The 20,412-nt window shown below is 34.0% G+C and overlaps 1 protein-coding gene across 1 annotated transcript; it reads left to right on the top strand.

The window, feature by feature from the left end:
- The first annotated feature begins 9,866 nt into the window (after positions 1-9,866).
- LOC145042486 (uncharacterized) lies at positions 9,867-14,755 on the top strand. Its single transcript, XM_078990928.1, has 12 exons — positions 9,867-10,358; positions 10,455-10,593; positions 10,701-10,840; positions 10,943-11,144; positions 11,256-11,612; positions 11,696-11,840; positions 12,004-12,146; positions 12,384-12,553; positions 12,662-12,952; positions 13,035-13,090; positions 13,200-13,411; positions 13,494-14,755. The coding sequence occupies exons 1-12, from the start codon at positions 10,122-10,124 to the stop codon at positions 14,651-14,653; spliced, it is 3,252 nt and encodes a 1,083-aa protein (XP_078847054.1). The 5' UTR covers positions 9,867-10,121; the 3' UTR covers positions 14,654-14,755.
- Positions 14,756-20,412: the final 5,657 nt, after the last annotated feature.

The raw sequence follows: 20,412 nt of genomic DNA, 5'->3' as shown, positions 1-20,412 counted from the left end.
TTATGGGTAAATACGAACATAGATCTCTCAAATATGCTTTGGATTATCCTTTAAATTAAATCAACATTTTCTATATAATTTCATACAATGGTGATTCCATTTCATCAGACATGTCAATGCCTTGTGATTGAAAAAAATATGAAATCAGTGGTGATTAACAGGATGTACAAAAAAATAGTTTTGAAACCAAAAAACCAAACTGTTAATAGGTGTGTGCAAAAGAACTAAACCATTTAAAAAAAATTAATAATATTTGCGAAGAAACCCAAGAAAATTTTTAAAAAAAAAATGAAAAAAGCAAAAGAAAAAGAAAAAAAAAACCATAAAAACCAATGGTTTGGTATTTTTGAAATCAATTTCGATTCAGTTTTGATTTTAGTAAAAAGTTGAATTATTCTCACATCTAGTTGCTAACAAACTCTGTTAAATGATCAAAAATTATGTTGTATATATTATGAAAAGAATCATTGTTCTCAATTTTTTTTAGAACAACTGAATATATTAAAGCTAGCAAGAAGCTAGAAAGGAAAAATAATTACAAACGTAAAGCCATTAAGGGTTTTGGAGTCAATCACTCCAAAATACCTTAAACTTTATGTTTCTATTGACAAACCATAAAAAAGAATAATCAACTATACTCTAGAATAAAACTCCGCGAGAAGAAAGTTTATCACCAAACACCATCCCGTTTCTAGACCTCCGTAGCATCCAAAGCACCACTCCTAAAATGGATTCGAGAGCTAATTTTTGAACCGAATGCAACCTTAAATCATTAAACCAGTTGTAAAAATCACACAACTTGCTTGAAGAAGTAGGGATAACATCAACCCACTTAAAAACTTTAGACCAAACAATGGTTGCTAGATCATAAGACCATAGAACATGGTCTATATCTTCTGGAACAATCAAGCGTACTGGGCACATAAGAGTGTTAAGATCTATACATTTCTGAATAAGATTCCATATAGTAGGTAGCCTCTTAAGTAAAATTCTCCAAAAAAGAATATAAACCTTCTTAGGAAGGAATTTAGACCACCTTGTTTGCATATTGTTATGAGGAATAGTCAAATTGTCAATGTACAACCTAATTTCCTTAACAGAGAAAGAAACAGAATCATCTAAACAACATCTCCAATGGTCCTGATTATTAGAAAAGCACACACCTTGCAGCAACATTAAAAAATCTTCAAGTTGACGGCTACTAACCCCTCCACGTATATGTCGAGACCAACACCAATGCCATTCATCATTCCACTTATCTCACACCAAACAATTTTGTTGAGTTTCCAAATGAAACATTCTAAAGAATCTAACATTAAGTGGTAAGTCACCTAGCTAAACATCACTCCAGAAACGCGTAGAATTTCCATCACCCACCTTTTTTGTAAGAAAGAATAAAGCACCAAACCCTTTTCATGCATGGAATTTATGGATCCTACAATCCTAGACCATACGCCTTGCCCATGAACACGAAGAAAGAAAGATGTGTATCCACCTCCATATTAAACATACATGGCAGTAATGAGTCCATCCACAAGGCATTTTTTCAGTAACTAGCCTCCATCTCCACTTTTGAATAAGCACTAAATGTAAGGCGTCACGACTACTAATTCCTATACCACTGTTGGTTTTAGAAGCAAGAATCGAGTTCCAGGCAATTCAAGTATTTTTTTTTTCGCTCTGGTCAGAACCCCAAATGAACTCAGATCAGATAGACTCTAATTTCTTACTAATTTGAATCGACATGCGGAATAAAGAAAGATAATATATACCAAGAGACCCTAAGACAACAAAAACCAACACAGAGCGACCACCAATTGAAAGCATATTAGTTTTCCATTTAGAAAACCTATTATTAAATTTCTCAATTATAGGATTCCAACTTTTGAGCCTCAATATATTATTGCCAACAGGGAGACCCAAGTAGGAAAAAGGGAAGCTGATATGCCTTGCATCCAATAATTCCAACCAAATTTTTGACTTTTTCAAAATCTACACCTACACCATACATATTAGCTTTATGCAGATTAAGCTTTAGGTCAAAAAACAATAAAAACACTACAATAATTGAACAATCCCATGTATATTGGAGCGATCCCAATCGCCCAAGAATAACATGTCATCTGCATAACGTAAATGATAAATTTGAAGATAACCAATCATAGCACCCCGAAAGAACCCCGCAACTAAAGCATCCTCGAAGGCAACATGAAGAGCCTCCATAGCTAAAATAATGAGAAAATGAGAAATATGATCTCCGTAATGTAACCCTCTTTGTGGGGCAAACTCCGCAGAAGGATTTCTATTGACTAAGACAGAAGTCTTAGCCGAACTTAAACAACCACGGACCCACAACAACCATTTGGAACCAAATCCCAAGAAAAGCATCATACGGTCGAGAAAGTCCTAAGATACCGAATCGAACGCCTTTTCAAAGTCCACCTTGAATCATGAGTTTTTTTTCTTTATTTTTGTACCAATCCAATATTTCATTTACCATGAGTGGACTATCTTTGCTTGCCCCTGACGAAAGCAGTTCGCTCACAGTGTAACGTCCCAAAATACAGTCTAAAAATTTCTTTTTAAAACATTACTTAAATCATAATTGTCAAACCATAAATAAATCCTAACATAATTCAGAGTGTTAATTCCAAAACATATTTCCATTATCAAACATCCGAGGTTGATTAATCAATGGTGTGTGTGTCATGTGATCACCTCGAGCTCTTCCCTCCGCTACCGGAAGTACCTGAAACCAAAACTGAAAACCGTAAGCATGAAGCTTAATGAGTTCCCCAACTTACCACATACCCTGCATAATCACATAATGCATATATTGGGCCACGCTTGGTACTTCGGGCCTCACCCGCTACATCGTCCCCGCCGATCCCAAGCCCTGTCCGTTTTCAAGCCCCGCTCGGATACAAATTAGTTTCTCTTAGGCCCCGCCCGCTGAACAAATACTACATATAATAATGGCTTATAACACATAAACTGAGCATACCCTACTGCATTCCTGTATTAAGGCCTCGCCTGTCTTGGGCCTTGCCCCTGACCTGCTAATAATGAGTCATGGAACCCCGTCTAAGCTCCTGATGTAAGTGAGATACGGACCCATTCCCACACTCACTCCACTCCTATCTCGAGCCTCACCCCTGCTCTGCTACTAATGAGATATAGAACACCGTCCACCCTCTGCTATTGGTGAGACACGGGACCTCGCCCACACTCACCTCCCTACCAAGCACATTCATGTATCACACAGACAACAAGTATAAACTATCATGTAAACCGATCCTTAGGTACACACCCGCTAACATTAGACCTTGGTCTTGAATATCATACTAGCATACAATGCCTAGCGCTAACCCCCAAGGTCTTCCTACTCATATCTATATGGGCCGACATTGTGGCCGTAGAACCATCCACACAAAGGGAAAAATCACCTTGCACTGCTGAAGCTCTGACTGATACTCTTCTGACTGCTATCTGAAAACTACCCAACTGTTGCTCCAGTAGCTCCCTGAGCTTCAATATCAATATAGCATTTAGTCCCAAACTGACCTCCATAAGTCAAACTAAGTAAACCCTGGTCAAAGTCAAAGTCCTGGTCAAAGTCAACCTTCCAGATTGACCCTACCCGCCGAGTCAACCTATTGACTCGCCAAGTTCATGAATTCAGAAACCCCAACAATCGCGACTTGACTCATCGAGTCACCCCGTGACTCGTCGGGTCCTTCAACTTCTGAGTCCTAGTCCTGATTCTAACCAACCCACTGTGTCACCGCCTTAACTCACTGACTCAAATCGCATCCAGAAGAGGTTAGGGTTTCGACTCGTCTCGCCGGGTCCAAGAACAGACTCACCGAGTCCACCTTCATCATTTTCATTCTGTTGATTTCAGTCCATTCCATTGCTTCCCAATCGTAGATCTGGACTCCTAAGGCTAGCATTATACATAAAGTTGCTAACTTTATGTGCATGCAAAGGGTTATGAAGCTAAAACACCAAATCCAAGCAAAAATGGTGGTCTATGACATAGAATGGAGCCATGGATGGAAAAAGCTAACAACTCTGAGCTTCTAGAACCAAAAAGTACTCAGATATGAAGTCTTCTTCGTCCTCAAAGGCATAATACTCGGATTGGCCTTGGAAATGGCCCAAAAGTGACAAAATCTAACTAGGAAAGGGGATCTAAATGAGTAGCAGCCAAGGTATGAGCTTCATACCTTCAAATGATCTGAAATATCACACCAACTCTGGATCTACTGCCCCTTCTTGAATCACCAAAGGTTCCTTTCTTCCTTCTAGCTTCAAATCACCCAAAAATGGCAAAGAAAGCTTGAGAGCACTTCAATGGAGGCTTAGGGTTTCGAGAGTAGGTAAAGGGAGTGATGGAGACTGGGGTGGAGGGCTGAAATGATGCTTAAATAGGGTACCAAATCCGCAAATTAGGGTTTCCCAACCCAGACCTAACTCGCCGAGTCAGTCCCTCCAACTCGCCGAGTCGGTAACTTAAATCTCGACGTGGAACCTGCTCCGACTCGTCGAATTCACCCATGGACTCGACGAGTTGACCCCTTTGACTTAGGATTTTCCTTTCCTTTCTTGGTCTTCCGGATTCCACGTGTTACACAGCTAACAACCGAGTCAATGACTCAGAAAGTCTTATTGTTAAGACTTTAGCAATAATAATATACTGAGCTCCGATAAGACTAATAGGGCTAAAGTCAATCAATATCACCAGACTGTTATCTTTGGGGATTAAAGTGATAAAAGATGAATTACATCTTAAATGTATCTTTCCCGTAATAAAAAACTCACTAACAAAAGTCATACCATCACCTTTCAAAAATTTCCAATATTTTTAAAAAAATGTGAAGGTAAAAGCATCTGAACCTGACGATTTATCCAAGCCACAATCCCATATAGAATCACGAACCTCTTGTTCAGTAACATTGTTTTCAAATAATTATGAATTTTAAAAACGTTTCATAAACATGAATAATTTTTTTTTAGAAATTTTTTAGAAATATAAATAACTCTTCTGAAGGAAAAAAAAAAAAAAAAAAACTTTTTCAAATAAAAGAAAGAAAATATAATAACATTTTCTAAAATTCCCCTAAAAAGTGCAAAATACTTTAATCATTTTATCCGTTCATACAACATATTTTTGACTAATCATTAATGTAACAAACCATCTTATCATTATTATTATTTTTTGTGAAAATTAACCATTTAATGTAACAAATATACCACTATTTCTACCATCTTATGTAAAATCTATTTAGAATGAAACAGTGTTAAATGGTTTAAAAGATATTTCGAAAGAATTGATTAAATGATAAACGGATATTTTGTAAGAAGTGAAAAAATTAGCTCTGTAAAATAAATGTATGTCTTGTCCTTGCTACTCTTTGCTGTCTCATCATGTTATATGTTTAGATTTGGTCTCCTCAACCAACATGTGTGGCAATTTTTTATTATTATTAAATTGTGCTTAATTAAGTAATATTTTATATAATTTATTTGTTTTATATAAACTGAAATGACAATTAAATATTTTCATAAAGTAAAAAAAATGAAGAAAAATATAAGAGTACGTCATGCCGTAGTTTTTTTTATGTGAAATGTATAGGATAATATCTTTTGAGCCTATAACCATCGGCTTAAATCAGAAAAAAAAAACTTGTAATTTTATTATTATACAACAACCAAGATCGCAATAAATTAGATTTAGGTTTAAGGGTGTTTTTGAAAAAAAAAATATTGGTAACTAATAGCTGAAGTAGGAAGTTTAAAATTAGTTTTTAAGTTTTAAAAATAGGAAATTACACAAAAATATAAAAAATAAAAATTCTCAAATTCAAATAATAAGTTATTGTTTAAAATAAAAGTTAAAAGTTTAAACTAACAAAATCCACTTAGATAACCACACATGGTTATATCATCTACTATGTATTACGTTTCACAAACATATGTTACATTCAAATCCGTCACATCCAAATATTGAGTTTGATATTTATGTCATTGAAGAAAAAGACGATGAAAAATTATTCTTGCAATTCTCACCAAATTTGAAGTCGTAACCGAATCAAAGCTATATATATATATATATATATATATATATATATATATATATATATATATATATACCTTTCTTAAACTTTAAAATATCATACTTATCCAAAAAAAATTTTAATAATGTTTTTATTAATTTATAATTATTTTTATACCTTAGAAATATTATAATAATTAATAAATTTAATAATATTATCATTACGTCTATGATAATGGAATATCAACTTCTAAATTATTGAAATGTCTGTCAAGACTTGACAGACAAAAATATTTACCTTCAACTATTTCTATGAAATGTATATTTTGATTGTTTAGTTTTTGTTGCTGTTGATTATTATCATGCTATAGATGGATGATATTTTAGTTATTACCATTGATATTTTGATGTTTAAAAAGTACATATACGATATTTTGATATTTAAGAATAACATATATGATATTTTGATGTTTAAAAATGACATATATGATATTTTGAAATTTTATGAAAAGGTAAATATGATATTTAGAAATTTTATGAAGGTTAAATATGATATTTAGAAATTAAGTTGGATAAATATGATATTTTGATGTTTAAGAATGGTGTATATGAAATTCTCCCAATTAATGTTTTGGTTAAATTAAAAGTGAAAATTTTACCTCATAATTTTGGGTTGTTACACCTGGCCACTACTCGGATGGTCCAATAAATCGGGGACCCAACTTTCCCTCTTCCTGAAGCGTATAACACTCTTTCAGGGTGATACATTTAGTAAAATCATATCCCCAACCTGAATCTCTAACTTAGATCGTTTTCTGTCGGCATAACTCTTCTGTCGGCTCTGGGTCGTCTGCATTCTTTACTTGATCTGTTGGATGAGCTCTGTTGTTGACGATTCAGTTCAACCCGAAATCAATACATTGCTCGTTTTTTTTCTTCTTTTTTTATATCGATCGAACTTTCTCTAATAATTCCAAACAAACTTGCAACCCATTGACTAAGATTTTATTTTCTTCTTTTTAATATGTTACCACCCAACCTATAACTTCCATGTGAAACAGAGGAAATAATGGTGATGATTTCACCGGTGAGGTTGGGGAAAAAAGAAGGAAAAAATAGTTGAATATTGTTGTTCTTGAGCTTGAACCGGTTTGAAAGATTAAACCAGTCGGTAAACGTTAAAATAATAATAATAATAATAATAATAATAATAATAATAATAATAATAAATTTTACTACCTATCAACCCGGTATCAGGTCACATAAAGATATTTTAAAATAGGAAAATGTGACTTCATTTCGTTAGGTGTTGTTTGTTTTTTCGAAACAAAAATTCATAAAGTCTGTGAACCACCTCTACAACCCTTTGCACCAAAAGAGGTGGACCAAACACATGCACCCTGTCATAAGAAATTTGTTTGTTTTTAACATCCGCACTGTTGCAATAACTGAAACTTAAATAAACTGAATTTACAAACTGAAAATAGTTCTCAAAACCGACATTTTAATAATTATAATCTTAAAACATTGAAAGAATACTAAAAAGAACATGTAAAAAAATCAAAATATAAAATTTCTAAAAAAATCTTAAAAAATGTAAAAGAAGCTATCAGTTTTTTGTATAGAATAAACTAATTTTAAAGAACATAAAATTAATAAAATTAAATAAAAATTAAGAAAATATTGTGAACAATGCCTAGAAAATTTGTAAAAGAATCACACATGTTAAAAAAGATGCAAACAAAATTGAAAATATTATTAAAAAAATAGTAAAAAAATAAAAAATCAAGTTATAAAAAATTATGGAAACTATTAAAAAGAAATTGTATCAAATCCATAAATCAAAGTTTTAAAAAAAATGAAAGTTAAAAATATCAAGTTATACCAAATTTCTAAAAAAGTCAATTGGAAAAAAAAGGAAAGATGAAGATATTTGAAGAGACACATCAAGTATTGCACCGCGCAGAACACCCACAAAGATTCTATAGTCGGAAGTATTTCAAAAAAACAAACTGCTGTAAGAGGGCAAATGTTGCGTGTGTGCTGTGCAGTATATTAAAATGTGATCTGAAGAGATTTTTATAAAAAACCAAAAGCCTCTAAATGTACAAACAAAAAGTTAGGGGTGGCCTTTTAGGGATAATTACTTAAAAGGGTAACATATTTTTTGATTTGTACACATTTAGTCACTGATTTTTTTTAGTCTACATTTTCCCATTGAACTTGTTGAACCATTCAAAAAACATCTTTATGACCCGCAATCATAGGTTTAGTCGGTTTCCGACATATTTGACAACTCCGGTGAGTCTCCAATCATCTTCTCCGACAAGGCTACAATGTTCATGGTTTTTCCGGCAAAACATTATCTTAAAAAAAACAAAGATTAACACATCAAATATATTCCAGATTCAAGAACACATATACAAAAAAAAAAAAGATATACACATCAGATCACTATTCATCATCTTCAACCTCCAAGCCACCATTAAAATCAAGTTCTAGGGTTTATGATTTTCAAATGATGGTGTTCGATGTGGATTGAAAGATGGTATGTGTTGTTCCAAAATCAACATCAGAAATGAGAGATGAGAGAAGTGTATGTGTGTTGTTCCAAAATCGAGCATGAACACACTCTGAAAATTGTTCCAAAAACCCAAAACCCAGATTTGGGAAGAAGATGAACACAATAAAGATCTACAAACAAAAAAGATAAACACACACACACACACACACACTTCGATTACTGTTCATCGTCTTCAACCTTCTTTCATGGTGTTCTTAAGCAATTCTGAAACGATTTCTTGAACAAAACTTCGATTTTTTGAAGAATAAAACCCCATAAATGATTTCTTGAGCGAAATGATTTCATCCATGACAGGTCTAGCAAAAAACGAAATCATACACACATGTAGATATGGGTTTGTGTTCTAATTAAACACATACACATACATGCATTTAAATCTGAAGAAGCTCTTAAGAATACGATGAACAAACCTGATGATAAAGATCTTAGCTCAAGAACACAATGAACAAACTTACAAACCCATCAGAAGCTCTCGATTAGATCTAGAATTTTTTATCAAAGAAGATGAAGATGAAGAATTATTTTCTAGGTTTGAGGTCTTGAGTTTGAACAGAAGAAGATGAAGACGAAGAATTGATTTTTAGGTTTGATTTCTTAAGTTTGAAAATCGAAATCAGGTTTATGTTCGAACTTTGTTCAGAACACGCACTCACACACAAATCTGAAATCATGTATGATTAACTCATTTTTTGATCGTTGTTCTTGAAGATGTTTAATCTGGGTTGAATACTTTCTGGAGGAAAAACATATAAATTAAGTTTTTTGGTGTTTTTAGCCAGCGGAGCTCACAAGCTTGTTGGAAAGTGGAAACCGGCTAAACCTCCTATAATAGGTCATAATGATGTTTTCTGAACAGTTCAACGGCCAAAAAAAAAAAAAAAAAAAAAAAAAAAGCTCACTACATATATACAAATCTAAAAATATATAACCCTTTTAAGTCACTATCCCAACCTTTTAAAACAAATATGACAACTTTGATGGTTTAATATGAAATTTTCCCAAAAATAAAATTAGGGACCAAAATATGCACAATGCCCAAACCACAAGGACTTCCAATGTAACAAACTAACAAACTTATATGTTTTATAAAAAATTAAAGAGAAATATGGTTATATAATGTAATATATATTATTTAAAGAGAAATATGGTTATATAATTATTTATTTTGTTGATGAAAACTGTAATTGGTTGCTGAAGACAAGGGTCCTCCTTCCAGGAGGTGTCGTTAATGGCCGAATCATAAGTCCTGTATCCCTGTTTAAACATTTACTACTCTTTGGAATCTTTCTCTTTCTCTTTCTTATCTTCACAAAGTCACACTTGGCCATGGGTATGGAGTGTCAGTTTCCTTTCACGTGCTCTCTCCTCCACGAAACCTTCGATTTCCTTCCCCTCTTCTCTCCATTATTATTTCTTCTCTAATCACTCCCACCCACACTCCACATAGACAGCCATGCATCTCCTTCTTTCCAACCACTCATGACCTCAAACCACTCTCCAATGGCTGCTCTACTCAAATCCACCAGATATTCATGCGCTATTTGCATAATCATTCTCGGATTTCTGTGTATGAAAGGTGATTGCGATGGTTCACAGCTTTTTATCAAGTTACTGAACACGCCTGAACCAATCTCCAATCTTAACTCGCCTACATTTGCTTTCCAAGTTGGTAATGCCGACTCTTCTTCTTGCTCCAATTGTACCTCCAGCTGCAAGGTTTGTACATTATATCCTCTCCGTTCGACTTCTATTTTCTATTTCTGTTATTGAAGACGACTGAACCATTTTTTTACTGTTGCAATTTGCATGCAGCTCGATGATCTTCCGGCATCGAATTGTTCAACGGGAGAAGTTTCTTACACCAAATTACAAGACGGAAACCATACATTCGAGGTGTGCAGCAACAACGGATCTAATCAGCTTCGTTGTGCTTCCTATAACTGGACAATCGGTTAGTTAAACACTTAAACTTAACACTCCTTTATCCTTTTAATCCCCAATCAAAATTAGGTTAATTTTAGTAGCTATAATCTTATCGTCTTTCGGTTTTCCCTGTAGATACTGTTCCCCCAACGGCATCTGTTGCAACAGCATCATCATTCACAAACGCCTGGAACGCTACCGTGTATATATCCTTCTCTGAACCTTGCGGTGGCGTTGGTGGTGGTTTTAGATGTTTGTCCGCAAATGAGTGCAGCGTAAGTAGGTGCTTAATTGCTTCATTAATCGTTAGATATACAACTCTGTATCTACAGGTTTACAAATTCAAATCTAACCAATCGAATTCTCTTCGGTTTCAGCTTATTGTTTATGGTGCTGGGCAAGTCATTCCAAAGACGCTAAAAACCATCAAGCCGAATCTCAAATATTCCATTTTAGTAAATTTGTCTCCAATCGTTGAATATGGAAGAGTCGTGTTAGTAACAGATAAAGGTTTCTGTAAAGATGCAGCTGGAAATCAATTTACACGAACAGCTAATTCCAGTTTCTTTCTTCATTTTGGTGAGACTTTTACCTTTTTACCCTTGAGGTCAAACAAAGTCAAAGGGTAATCACTATTATGATATTATCTATACTGACAATTAATTTGTTGACTGGAGTTTATATTTACAGATAGAAGAAGTGTATATGTTGACATGAGGACTCATATACCCGAGCAACTACTTCAACTGGATAACAGTGTTAGATCTGTTCAAGCAACTAACAAACAAAAAAACTTGAAGTTATATCTATATTTCACTGAGCCTATAGTCAACACATCAACACAAGTATTGAAATCTCTTCAAATTAGTGAAGGGTCTCTTGTTTCAGCCACTGGGAATAATGACAGCCTTGGAAACAGAAGATTTGGGTTTCAACTTGTAAATATTTCCGATATTGCCATTGTCACTGCAAGATTGGATTCGGGATTAGTTTTCAGCAGACAAGGCACCCCGGTTTCTCCCATTGCACCGGTTACTTTTCTTTTTGGTAAGTTGAGAGTTTGAATTCAAAAGTCTAAGGGTAGATTTGAGATTTCAATTTTGTTTTACTAACTAACTAATGTCTTACAGATTCTCAAAGGCCTCATGTGAGGTTAAGCACCACGAGTCATATGAGGACACGACAAGAGCATATTCCGGTGACCATAAAGTTTATGAAACCGGTTTTCAGTTTTAATTCGTCTCACTTATCTATTTCTGGAGGAGTGATGAAAGGGTCAGTTTATGTTTTTTTTTTTTTTTTTTATTAAATCATGTTTGAGAAAACGATTTAACTTTCAGTGACCATAAAGACTTAACGGGATTTTTTTTTTTGCCTACATCATGATTAGCAACTGACTTGAAATGTAATTCTAATCATTCCACATGATTTTGTGTAGATTTCGAGAAATAAGTAAAAGTGTTTACTCACTCGAGATTCAACCGGTTGAAGACATGGTGTTGGTGCAAGTTCCTGAAAATGTTACTACAGATGTAGCCGGAAACAAAAATCTAGCATCAAATACGTTACAATTATTACACTGTATGAATTCTTTTCTTCATGTCCTTCTAAATCTCGAATATGTACAACTTGCCTCCAAACTTGGCAAAAATGGTCATGGGTTTGAGTCTTAGCATTTACATTGTTGCAATTTAATTCCAATGTGAATTGGGCCCTTATGGACACTATCTCACGATATCCATGACATCTAATGCTCTCTTTGAGGCGGAGAGTGTTCAGCTCAGGGTTGTTGAAAGAATACCTGTAAATTTTTTACAGATTCTATACCTTGTGCATCCTTGGCGCTTTCTTGCACGGCGACGGCTGCTTTTGTGTTGACTGCCGTGGTTGCAACCGTTCTCACCATTTCCACCGCTTCCCTCCAAAATTACGGAGCATTTGCAACTCCATCTCCTTTATTAACTTCAAGTCCAGCAAGAATTCTTTTTGTAAGATACTTTCTTACTATGTACCTAAATTACATCTCTAATGGTGTTTTTTTGCAGAAAATAAACAATTCTAATTGTTTTTTTTTTTTTAATGTTTGATGAAAACAGCGAATTGTGTGCCACATTCAAGTGTTTGCGTTATCTGGATGGCTAGCTGTTCCTTTGCCAATCGAGTATAGTGAATTTGTGAAGGGTCTAAGATGGAGTATACCCTACTTCAGGCTCCCATGGGAAACCGAATACGTTCAGCCAGTTTGGCCTACAAATCCACATTCATATAATCCTACAACCTACAATTCTGCATCTCAAAGTATGCAACTTAAAGCCATGACTGGAGAAAAACCCGACTTAGTATACGGATTGCCACTCACCCCAATGGAGTATAAGTCGTTTTTTGAGGTCAGTAGACTGCAATTTTGTAAAATAACTACTGCCAGTGTTCTTTTTTTACTAGTTTTCTGACAATTGTTTCTTTAATTAGAGCCAAAATGCCATACCTGAGGCTGAATACATTATGGATCCCAATGATTCCAATGGGTAACTTTTCCATTCTATATCTTTTCTCCAAAACTTTTTTTTTTTTTTTTTTTTTTGCAAGTTTACAATTTTTAGAATTATTTTAATAAAACTAAGTTCTGTCATGCAGGTGGAGGGATTTCAATCGGAGCATGTTTTGGCTAGCGATCATCAGTGGAGGCTTGATTATTCTGCATATACTGATCCTTCTTTTACTAAAACTTAGAAAGAAGAAAGAAAAAGAAAACAATTACATCTCAATCGTTTTCCCAAGATTTGAAATCTTTCTAGTCATTCTTGCAGTCCCTTGTGTTTCTGCAGCTTCAGCAGCTCTACTCAAAGGTATATTATATATAGTATAAAGCTTTGACTTTTAAGGTCAAACCTATTATTTTTCAAAATTTAAATGCCTTTTTTTTTTCAGGTGGATCAGCTTCAGGGATTTCAGTGGGAGTTCTTCTTTTAGGATCTGTGCTTTTCCTTATACTCGCATTGTTTCTGTTCCTTTCTGTGGGAATATCATTCGGGAAGTTACTTCAATACAAAGAAGTTCATCAAGAAGATCAAGATATCCATTGGTATCAATCACTAGTAAAGGTAACTTTGGGTCCTGGAAAAAGAGGCCAATGGACATGGATCAACACAACAAATTCCAAATGGCTATCAATTTTAGGCCCTCTTTTCGAAGATCTAAGAGGTCCACCCAAATACATGCTCTCTCAAATCACCGGAGGAGTGGATTATCGCACAACCGGAGGCAGTATCATCGCATCAGACGACGAAAACGAAGACGCAGAAGCACCGTTTGTCCAAAAGGTATTTGGAATTCTAAGAATCTATTACATTTTCCTCGAATCGATTAAACGAGTTACTTTAGGAATCCTTGTGGGTACCTTTTCGAGAGGAGGATACTCCGAAACACCGACGAAAACGTTGATATGTGTCACTTCGTTTCAATTGTTCTTCATGGTCCTCAAGAAGCCGTTCATTAAGAAGAAGGTTCAATTGGTGGAGATAATTTCAGTTTCGAGTCAACTTGCGATTTTTGCGATTTGTTTGGTTCTTTTGAGGAACGATTTTTCTACACACGAACAGATGAAGATCGGGATCGCCATGCTTTGCCTGTTCTTGTTCGCTTTCGTGGCGCAGATTCTGAACGAATGGAACGCTTTGATCTGTCAGTTAAAACAGCTTGATCCCAATAACAAATCTCTCTATCTAGGTTTGAAAATAGCATCGTGGGGGATTCTTCTGCTTTTTGTACCGATTAAGTTTATGAAAAACATCGAGAGCCGATTCCCATTGAAATCGCAGGCGGCGGTGGCGGTTGCGAGGTTTAGAAGCTCCTCCGGTACACCGGATCGGCCATGGATGAAGCAGCTGAGAGATTTGGCGAAGTCTAGTTTTAGTAGAGAAGGGAGCAGTGGAACACCGCAGACGGATCCTTCGTGTAGTCGACCAAAATGGAGTGGGTTTTGGAGTGGGAAGAGAAGTGGGAGTTCGTCACAGGCTACATCCATGGATTCGAAATCGAAATCAAAAGGGATGTATAAAGATTTTGAAGCCCTTTTTGGTTCCAAGTGAGTGATTTTATGCATCATTCATAAGCTTAATTAGTCTGTAAATACGATTTAATGATGAAAGAGAATTTGATGAGCATGTTGAAAATATATGAATTTCTTACAAGCAACGATTCTTAACTTTATGCATAGAGAAATAAAAGGGGTAAATTACACCATCTCGTGGAGGTGCTAGAAAGCACGTTGAGTCCCTATTTTCAAAAATTAACTCGGACCGTCCTCATTTGATTAAAAGTTGCACGATTCGTCCCTAACAAATGATTTTGTTGCAGGTGTAGTCTCTATCTGATTTGAAATGACTATAATACCCTTAGTGTATTTATTTTCCAATAAATTTAATGTTATTAATATTATTAATAATTTAAAAAAGAAAAAAAGCCATCTACCCTACCTTCCCACCGACCTTATCGTCCATATCTCTCTTCCTCTCATCTCTAACGTCTTCCAAGAACCCAAAACTACCCTCCTTAAACCATCATCGACAGTTACTCCCTCCGGCGACAACTCCCTCAGGTGGCTATTCCTATCACTGCCTGTAACCTTCAATTAACCTTCTCTCTACATCCATCGACCTCTGAAACCATTTCCAACATCGTCATCGCCCCTTGAAATGCTGATCGTTACTTGTAATCCATCACCACCACCTCTTCGGCTGAAACCCTTGCACCTGAAAATCATTGTTGTCTTCGTAATATTGTAATGGAGAGAGCCAGAGGACCACCATCTTTGCACCAATGTCTCAGATCTACACCATCATCTTACAAATCGTACCTCTTAGTGTTTCGAGACGGAGCAGAATGAGAGGGAGGGGAACAACGACATCTAGCGAAAGAAGAACGAGGTTTGAATAAATCGAATCAATTCTCCTCATTAAAACAATCGTTAGTATTTTTTTTTCAAACGAGTTTGGGGGAGAAACCAAATGGAGTCGCAGGTTTCATGGCAGTGGTAGGATAAGGGGTTGAAGAGTTTGAGTCCGAACATGATCTTCCTCGTGTCCTCTCATCTTTGTTCTTCGTTTAACTGATTTATATATCAAGTGTATGGATTTGGGTTTGATTTTAGGGTTTAATTCCAGTACTTTTTTTTCAGAGATGAATGGTGATGTTTGTCGGTGTTGGCTTGTGGCCAGAGATGACAGGTGGTAGAAGGTGGTTGGTGGTTGGAAGTGACTGGTGGTAGGAGGTGGTTAACGATCAGAGGGGTTGGAACTGATTTAAAAGGAAATTTTATTTTCTAAAAGTTATAGTTAAAAAATAGTAGATAAATTATAAACAAATAAAAAATAAATGAAAAAGAAAAAGAAAAGGGCAAGATAGTCATTTTATGTATGCGAGGGACGAAACATGCACCTTTTAACGATATGAGGGACGATCCGAGTTAATTTTTGAAAATAGGGACTAAACGTGCTTTCTGACATATGCACGAGGGATGATCGGTGTAATTTACCCAAATAAAAGTTAAATATCTATTTATTTTTTCCATATATAATTATAACAAATATCTTAAAATATTATTAAGAAAAATGAAATCATAATTGACATAATTTAAATAGATATAATTTAAAAGGATAAGGAAAAAAACAAAATATTTTTTCATATATATTAGAGATAACTGAAAAAATAGTTCTTATAGTTTCCAAAAATATTTTTTCTTATATATATTGATATTATATTATTATTCTTTATATATCTATTCTTTTTTCGTAATTTTGTTAATTTTTTATTTTCCTTTATTTTTTCTCCTTTAGTAGTTGATGAACGCAAAGCATAATATTCCCGGTATCACTATCCATAACATGACTAACTGTGGAATATGTGTTATTTTTTATTAGAATGAGTTTAAATTGAGATAAAATATAAATTAAAAAAAAAAAAAATTAACCATTTGCTAATTTAATAACTTAACTAACGTATATCGTAATTTTTTTAAGAGTAAATTACATGAATGGTCCCTATGGTTTGGGGCAATTTGCGTGCTTGGTTCCTAACTTATTTTTTTAACTCGGAAGGTCCCTATGGTTTGTTTTTGTTACGCATTTGGTACCTACTGTTTATTTTAGTTACGTGTTTGGTCCCTATCTTATCTAAAAAGACTATTATTTAAAAAGGAAAAAATGATGGGGTAGGTGAGGTAAGGTGAGGGGGTGGGATTAGGGGTGTCTTTATTTAGATAAATTAAAAAAATCAAGGGCATAATAGTCTTTTTATGTAAGATAGGGACCAACCGCGTAACAAAAACAAACAGTAGGTGCCTTCCGAGTTAAAAAAATAAGTTAGGGACCAAACGTGCAAATTACCCTAAACCATAGGGACCATTCATGTAATTTACTCTTTTTTTAATTTGTCAAGTGTTTACGTTAGTTGAAAATGCTATCGGTATTTTTTTGTAACAATAAATTGATTGTTTATTAATAAAAAAAAAAGCCCATACAAGTTAAACGTCATTTTAATAACCCTTTTAATATAATTTATTTATGAAAATGACCAAGTAAACATTAAATTATTTGAATTACGACAATAAAAAGTGTATTGAAATTAAACATCATTCTATTTTTTAAGTCTCAAATTATAACGACAATGTAACAAATAATAAAAAAGAATAGGAAAAAAAGATAAAAACAAAATACACAATAAATAATCATTATATAATCATTGTTTAAAACTAATTAGAGATTATCATTATGTAATTATTGAGTTGTCTAATCATTGTTTGGTTCTTTTGGGTTAAATTTTTATGCAACAATCTTCTAGTATTTTAGAAACAAATTCATCTATTATATTTTCATAATCAATGTTTTTAAGAAATTTATTCTTAATTCAAATCAAAGCCAGAATGTTTAATTTCCATTGAGATATGATAGATCGCAAATAAGATTTTAAAATTTTTAGTTTTGAAAAGTTTATTTCTACTGATGCAACTATAACGGGGACAATCAAAATTATGTATGTTAGACTTAGATAACAAACCGATAAGTATTTGGTCATTTTGTAAATTCTTTTCAAGTTTTTTATAGTTCGCCTTCGGTTTATAAATATTAGTGACTTTAACTTTTATGTTATGAATAAGAAAATAATAATGTCTTCATATTACTTGATTACTCAAACCTCCATTCCGATGAACAAATATATTGATCATTTATATACACAAAATACTGAATCTTGAACGAATCTTAAGATGAAAGTTCATGTATTTGTTTCGATGACCCGATATTATTATCGTATTTAATAACTTTTCCTTAATGAAAATATCATAGCACCAACATAATCTCACAATCCTTCAATTTTTTTATTATTCAACACTTCAAAAACTTCAAGCTTGTTGATCTATTGTTTTTTTATCTCTGTATTCACTCTAAATTATGTATGTGATATGAGTGTAGGTGTGTTTACTAAAATGATCGACACTTTGTATAGTGACAAAATGTATAAACATGAATATAAAAAGTGATTGAAAATTCATAACTATTGTAATAATTTTCATTAATTTATGGAATGTAAAATGATATAGATTTCGAATCAATATGGTTTAAGATAACATATGATTTTGAATTACCTCATTTATAGTATAGAATATAATATAGCATAGACATGGCTAAAATGTATAAATGGTGGTGTTAATATATCCCTTTAGAAATATGTCAAATACAACAGAACCATTAAAGTCGACCTGGTCAATGGCCATCATATGTTTAACACCGAGGTTGGGCCTTCGCCCTCGTGGCCCCGAATTGATCCATTGGTGCCTAAGCAACAAAGTCAACTCCAAGACAAAACAGAATCAGCCGCTTCCCAGAGCGACGAGTGCCCCCATGTCCTATCGGCTCTAAAGAGACAAAAAGGTATTGTCGGGGTTTTGTCTCCCCAACAACAGGTATAATTAGAACCTTTCTCCTCCAAGAGAAGGGATTGCCTTTCTCTCTATTTTTTTCCAATAGAACTCAGATTCTCTCATTTGGTTACCGACTAGACCATCGGAGCTTCGTTCCGGGAGTCTTCCCCGGACGACGTCTAACGGTCTTTCCTTATGTGTTGTGATTCTCAGGCTTAGCCCCACCAAGACACCTATAGAGACAGAGTTAAGTTCGTACAACATATCACAACAAATGGGAATAAAAGGTCGTAAATGACATTAATTTTAGGAATATGAAAATTCATTTAGTTATTAATTATAAGATATAAATTAAAAACCTCTATATGGTTGTTATTAATTAGTTGAAAGTTGAGAGGGTGTGAGGGTTGAAAATGAATATGGTTCAATTATATTGCATATCTTGAACAATAATTTACTTAGATGACCATTTTTATAAAGATTTATAAATATCATTTCTAAAGTTTTGTTTGATGGTTTGATGGTAAACCCATAATTGTTGACCAACCATCAATGTCTTCTCCAAACTTTATTCACAAGTGAATCAAACATAAGTTTCAAAATTATAATTACAATTATCTCTCAGAGAATCATCATCCATTGAAATGAGAAGGGATAATCATAACCCTAACTCGCATTCCATGATAACTACCACTAATCCCCTTCTTGTTAAGATCGATCATCAATACCTCAAAACTAGTACTTCTACTTCTGGTTCCAACAAAGAATCTACCATATTATGATATATGGTTACGCCGTGATCAATGATTTAATGATCACGCAAAAGGCAAAATCAAATTAATCCACGGGAAATTTTAGACACATACTAAAATCTTGATGATCAAGCAGCAAATGATTTTTTGAGGGACAAAGATTTAGTAGGATTAGAGCATACGATGTGGATCGTGTTGTTTCTTGTTGTGGCTGGGTTGGCAGCCCATAACGCCGTTATAACATTAAAAACACCGCCCCTCCTTGTTACATCTTGTTGTAGTGCTTCTTGTTGTCTCCATGACAAAAAGAAACGTGATCACCTATTGGGTGCCAAATCATCTCTCTCTCTATCTCTCTCCTCTTAACATGGTGTTATAACACCATTAACACCACCCTCTCATCTTGTTGTTTCTTGTTATAACATCACTTCAAGTTGCCCATACCATATGTTCTTATAGGTTGTTGAGTATACAACAAACAACGATGCATGCTTGCATTTGGTAGGTCAAATGTGTAGTAGATAGTAGATACATCCACAAGTTTAGAAGTTGTTTGATGATTTACATGTTATGGGCACATTTGACAAAAAATAATTGGTAGTTGGTGGTTGTAGTATTTATTTATGTAGAAGTATTTGACGAAAATAATTATCAACTTTTAAATATATAAAATTAGTTGAAAACTAAAAACCAAAAGTTTCGAAAAGCTAAAAGTTCATGTTTCCAAACAAACTTTTTCTTTTTCCAGCTAAGGATTAGCAATTGGTACCGAATTCCGATCACATACTGATATTTTATCGGTACCAATGCTAGTACAGAAAACTAGTATTATTTTCGATATGATATTGATAATGTTTGCTTGGTTTGGTATTTTGTATCACTTTCTCATCTATTTCAATATTTGGGATTCTTGAGTCTATAGTAATGTCGTCATATGCTCATCCTTATTTCTTACAGACACCTAATCTGAACACCATAACGGTGGTGAGAGAAGTTTATGATTATGAGAAAAATTATTAGAAAACTTAAATGATTTAAAACAGAAAAAACAAAAATAAAACTAATAAGGGTATTTTAGTTGGTGTCATTACCAAGCGGAAACAAACTACAAGGATGTTAATTAAAAAACGTAGAGTTGACTATATGAAAACAAAAATGTAATTTACTCTTTTTCAAAAGA

The sequence above is a fragment of the Lactuca saligna genome, chromosome 4 (genome assembly GCF_052625555.1).
Source record: "Lactuca saligna cultivar CGN05327 chromosome 4, ASM5262555v1, whole genome shotgun sequence".
Classification (NCBI taxonomy): Eukaryota; Viridiplantae; Streptophyta; class Magnoliopsida; order Asterales; family Asteraceae; genus Lactuca; species Lactuca saligna.
The sequence above is the reverse complement of the archived record's forward strand: the minus strand, read 5'-3'. Positions and strand labels throughout refer to the sequence as shown.

Excerpts from the sequence above, each read along its gene's own strand:
- LOC145042486 (XM_078990928.1), top strand. The coding sequence starts at position 10,122 with ATGACCTCAAACCACTCTCCAATGGCTGCTCTACTCAAATCCACCAGA. Across the intron at positions 11,613-11,695 it reads ACCGGTTACTTTTCTTTTTG|ATTCTCAAAGGCCTCATGTG; the intron begins GTAAGTTGAGAG and ends AATGTCTTACAG. Across the intron at positions 12,953-13,034 it reads AGTATAAGTCGTTTTTTGAG|AGCCAAAATGCCATACCTGA; the intron begins GTCAGTAGACTG and ends TTCTTTAATTAG.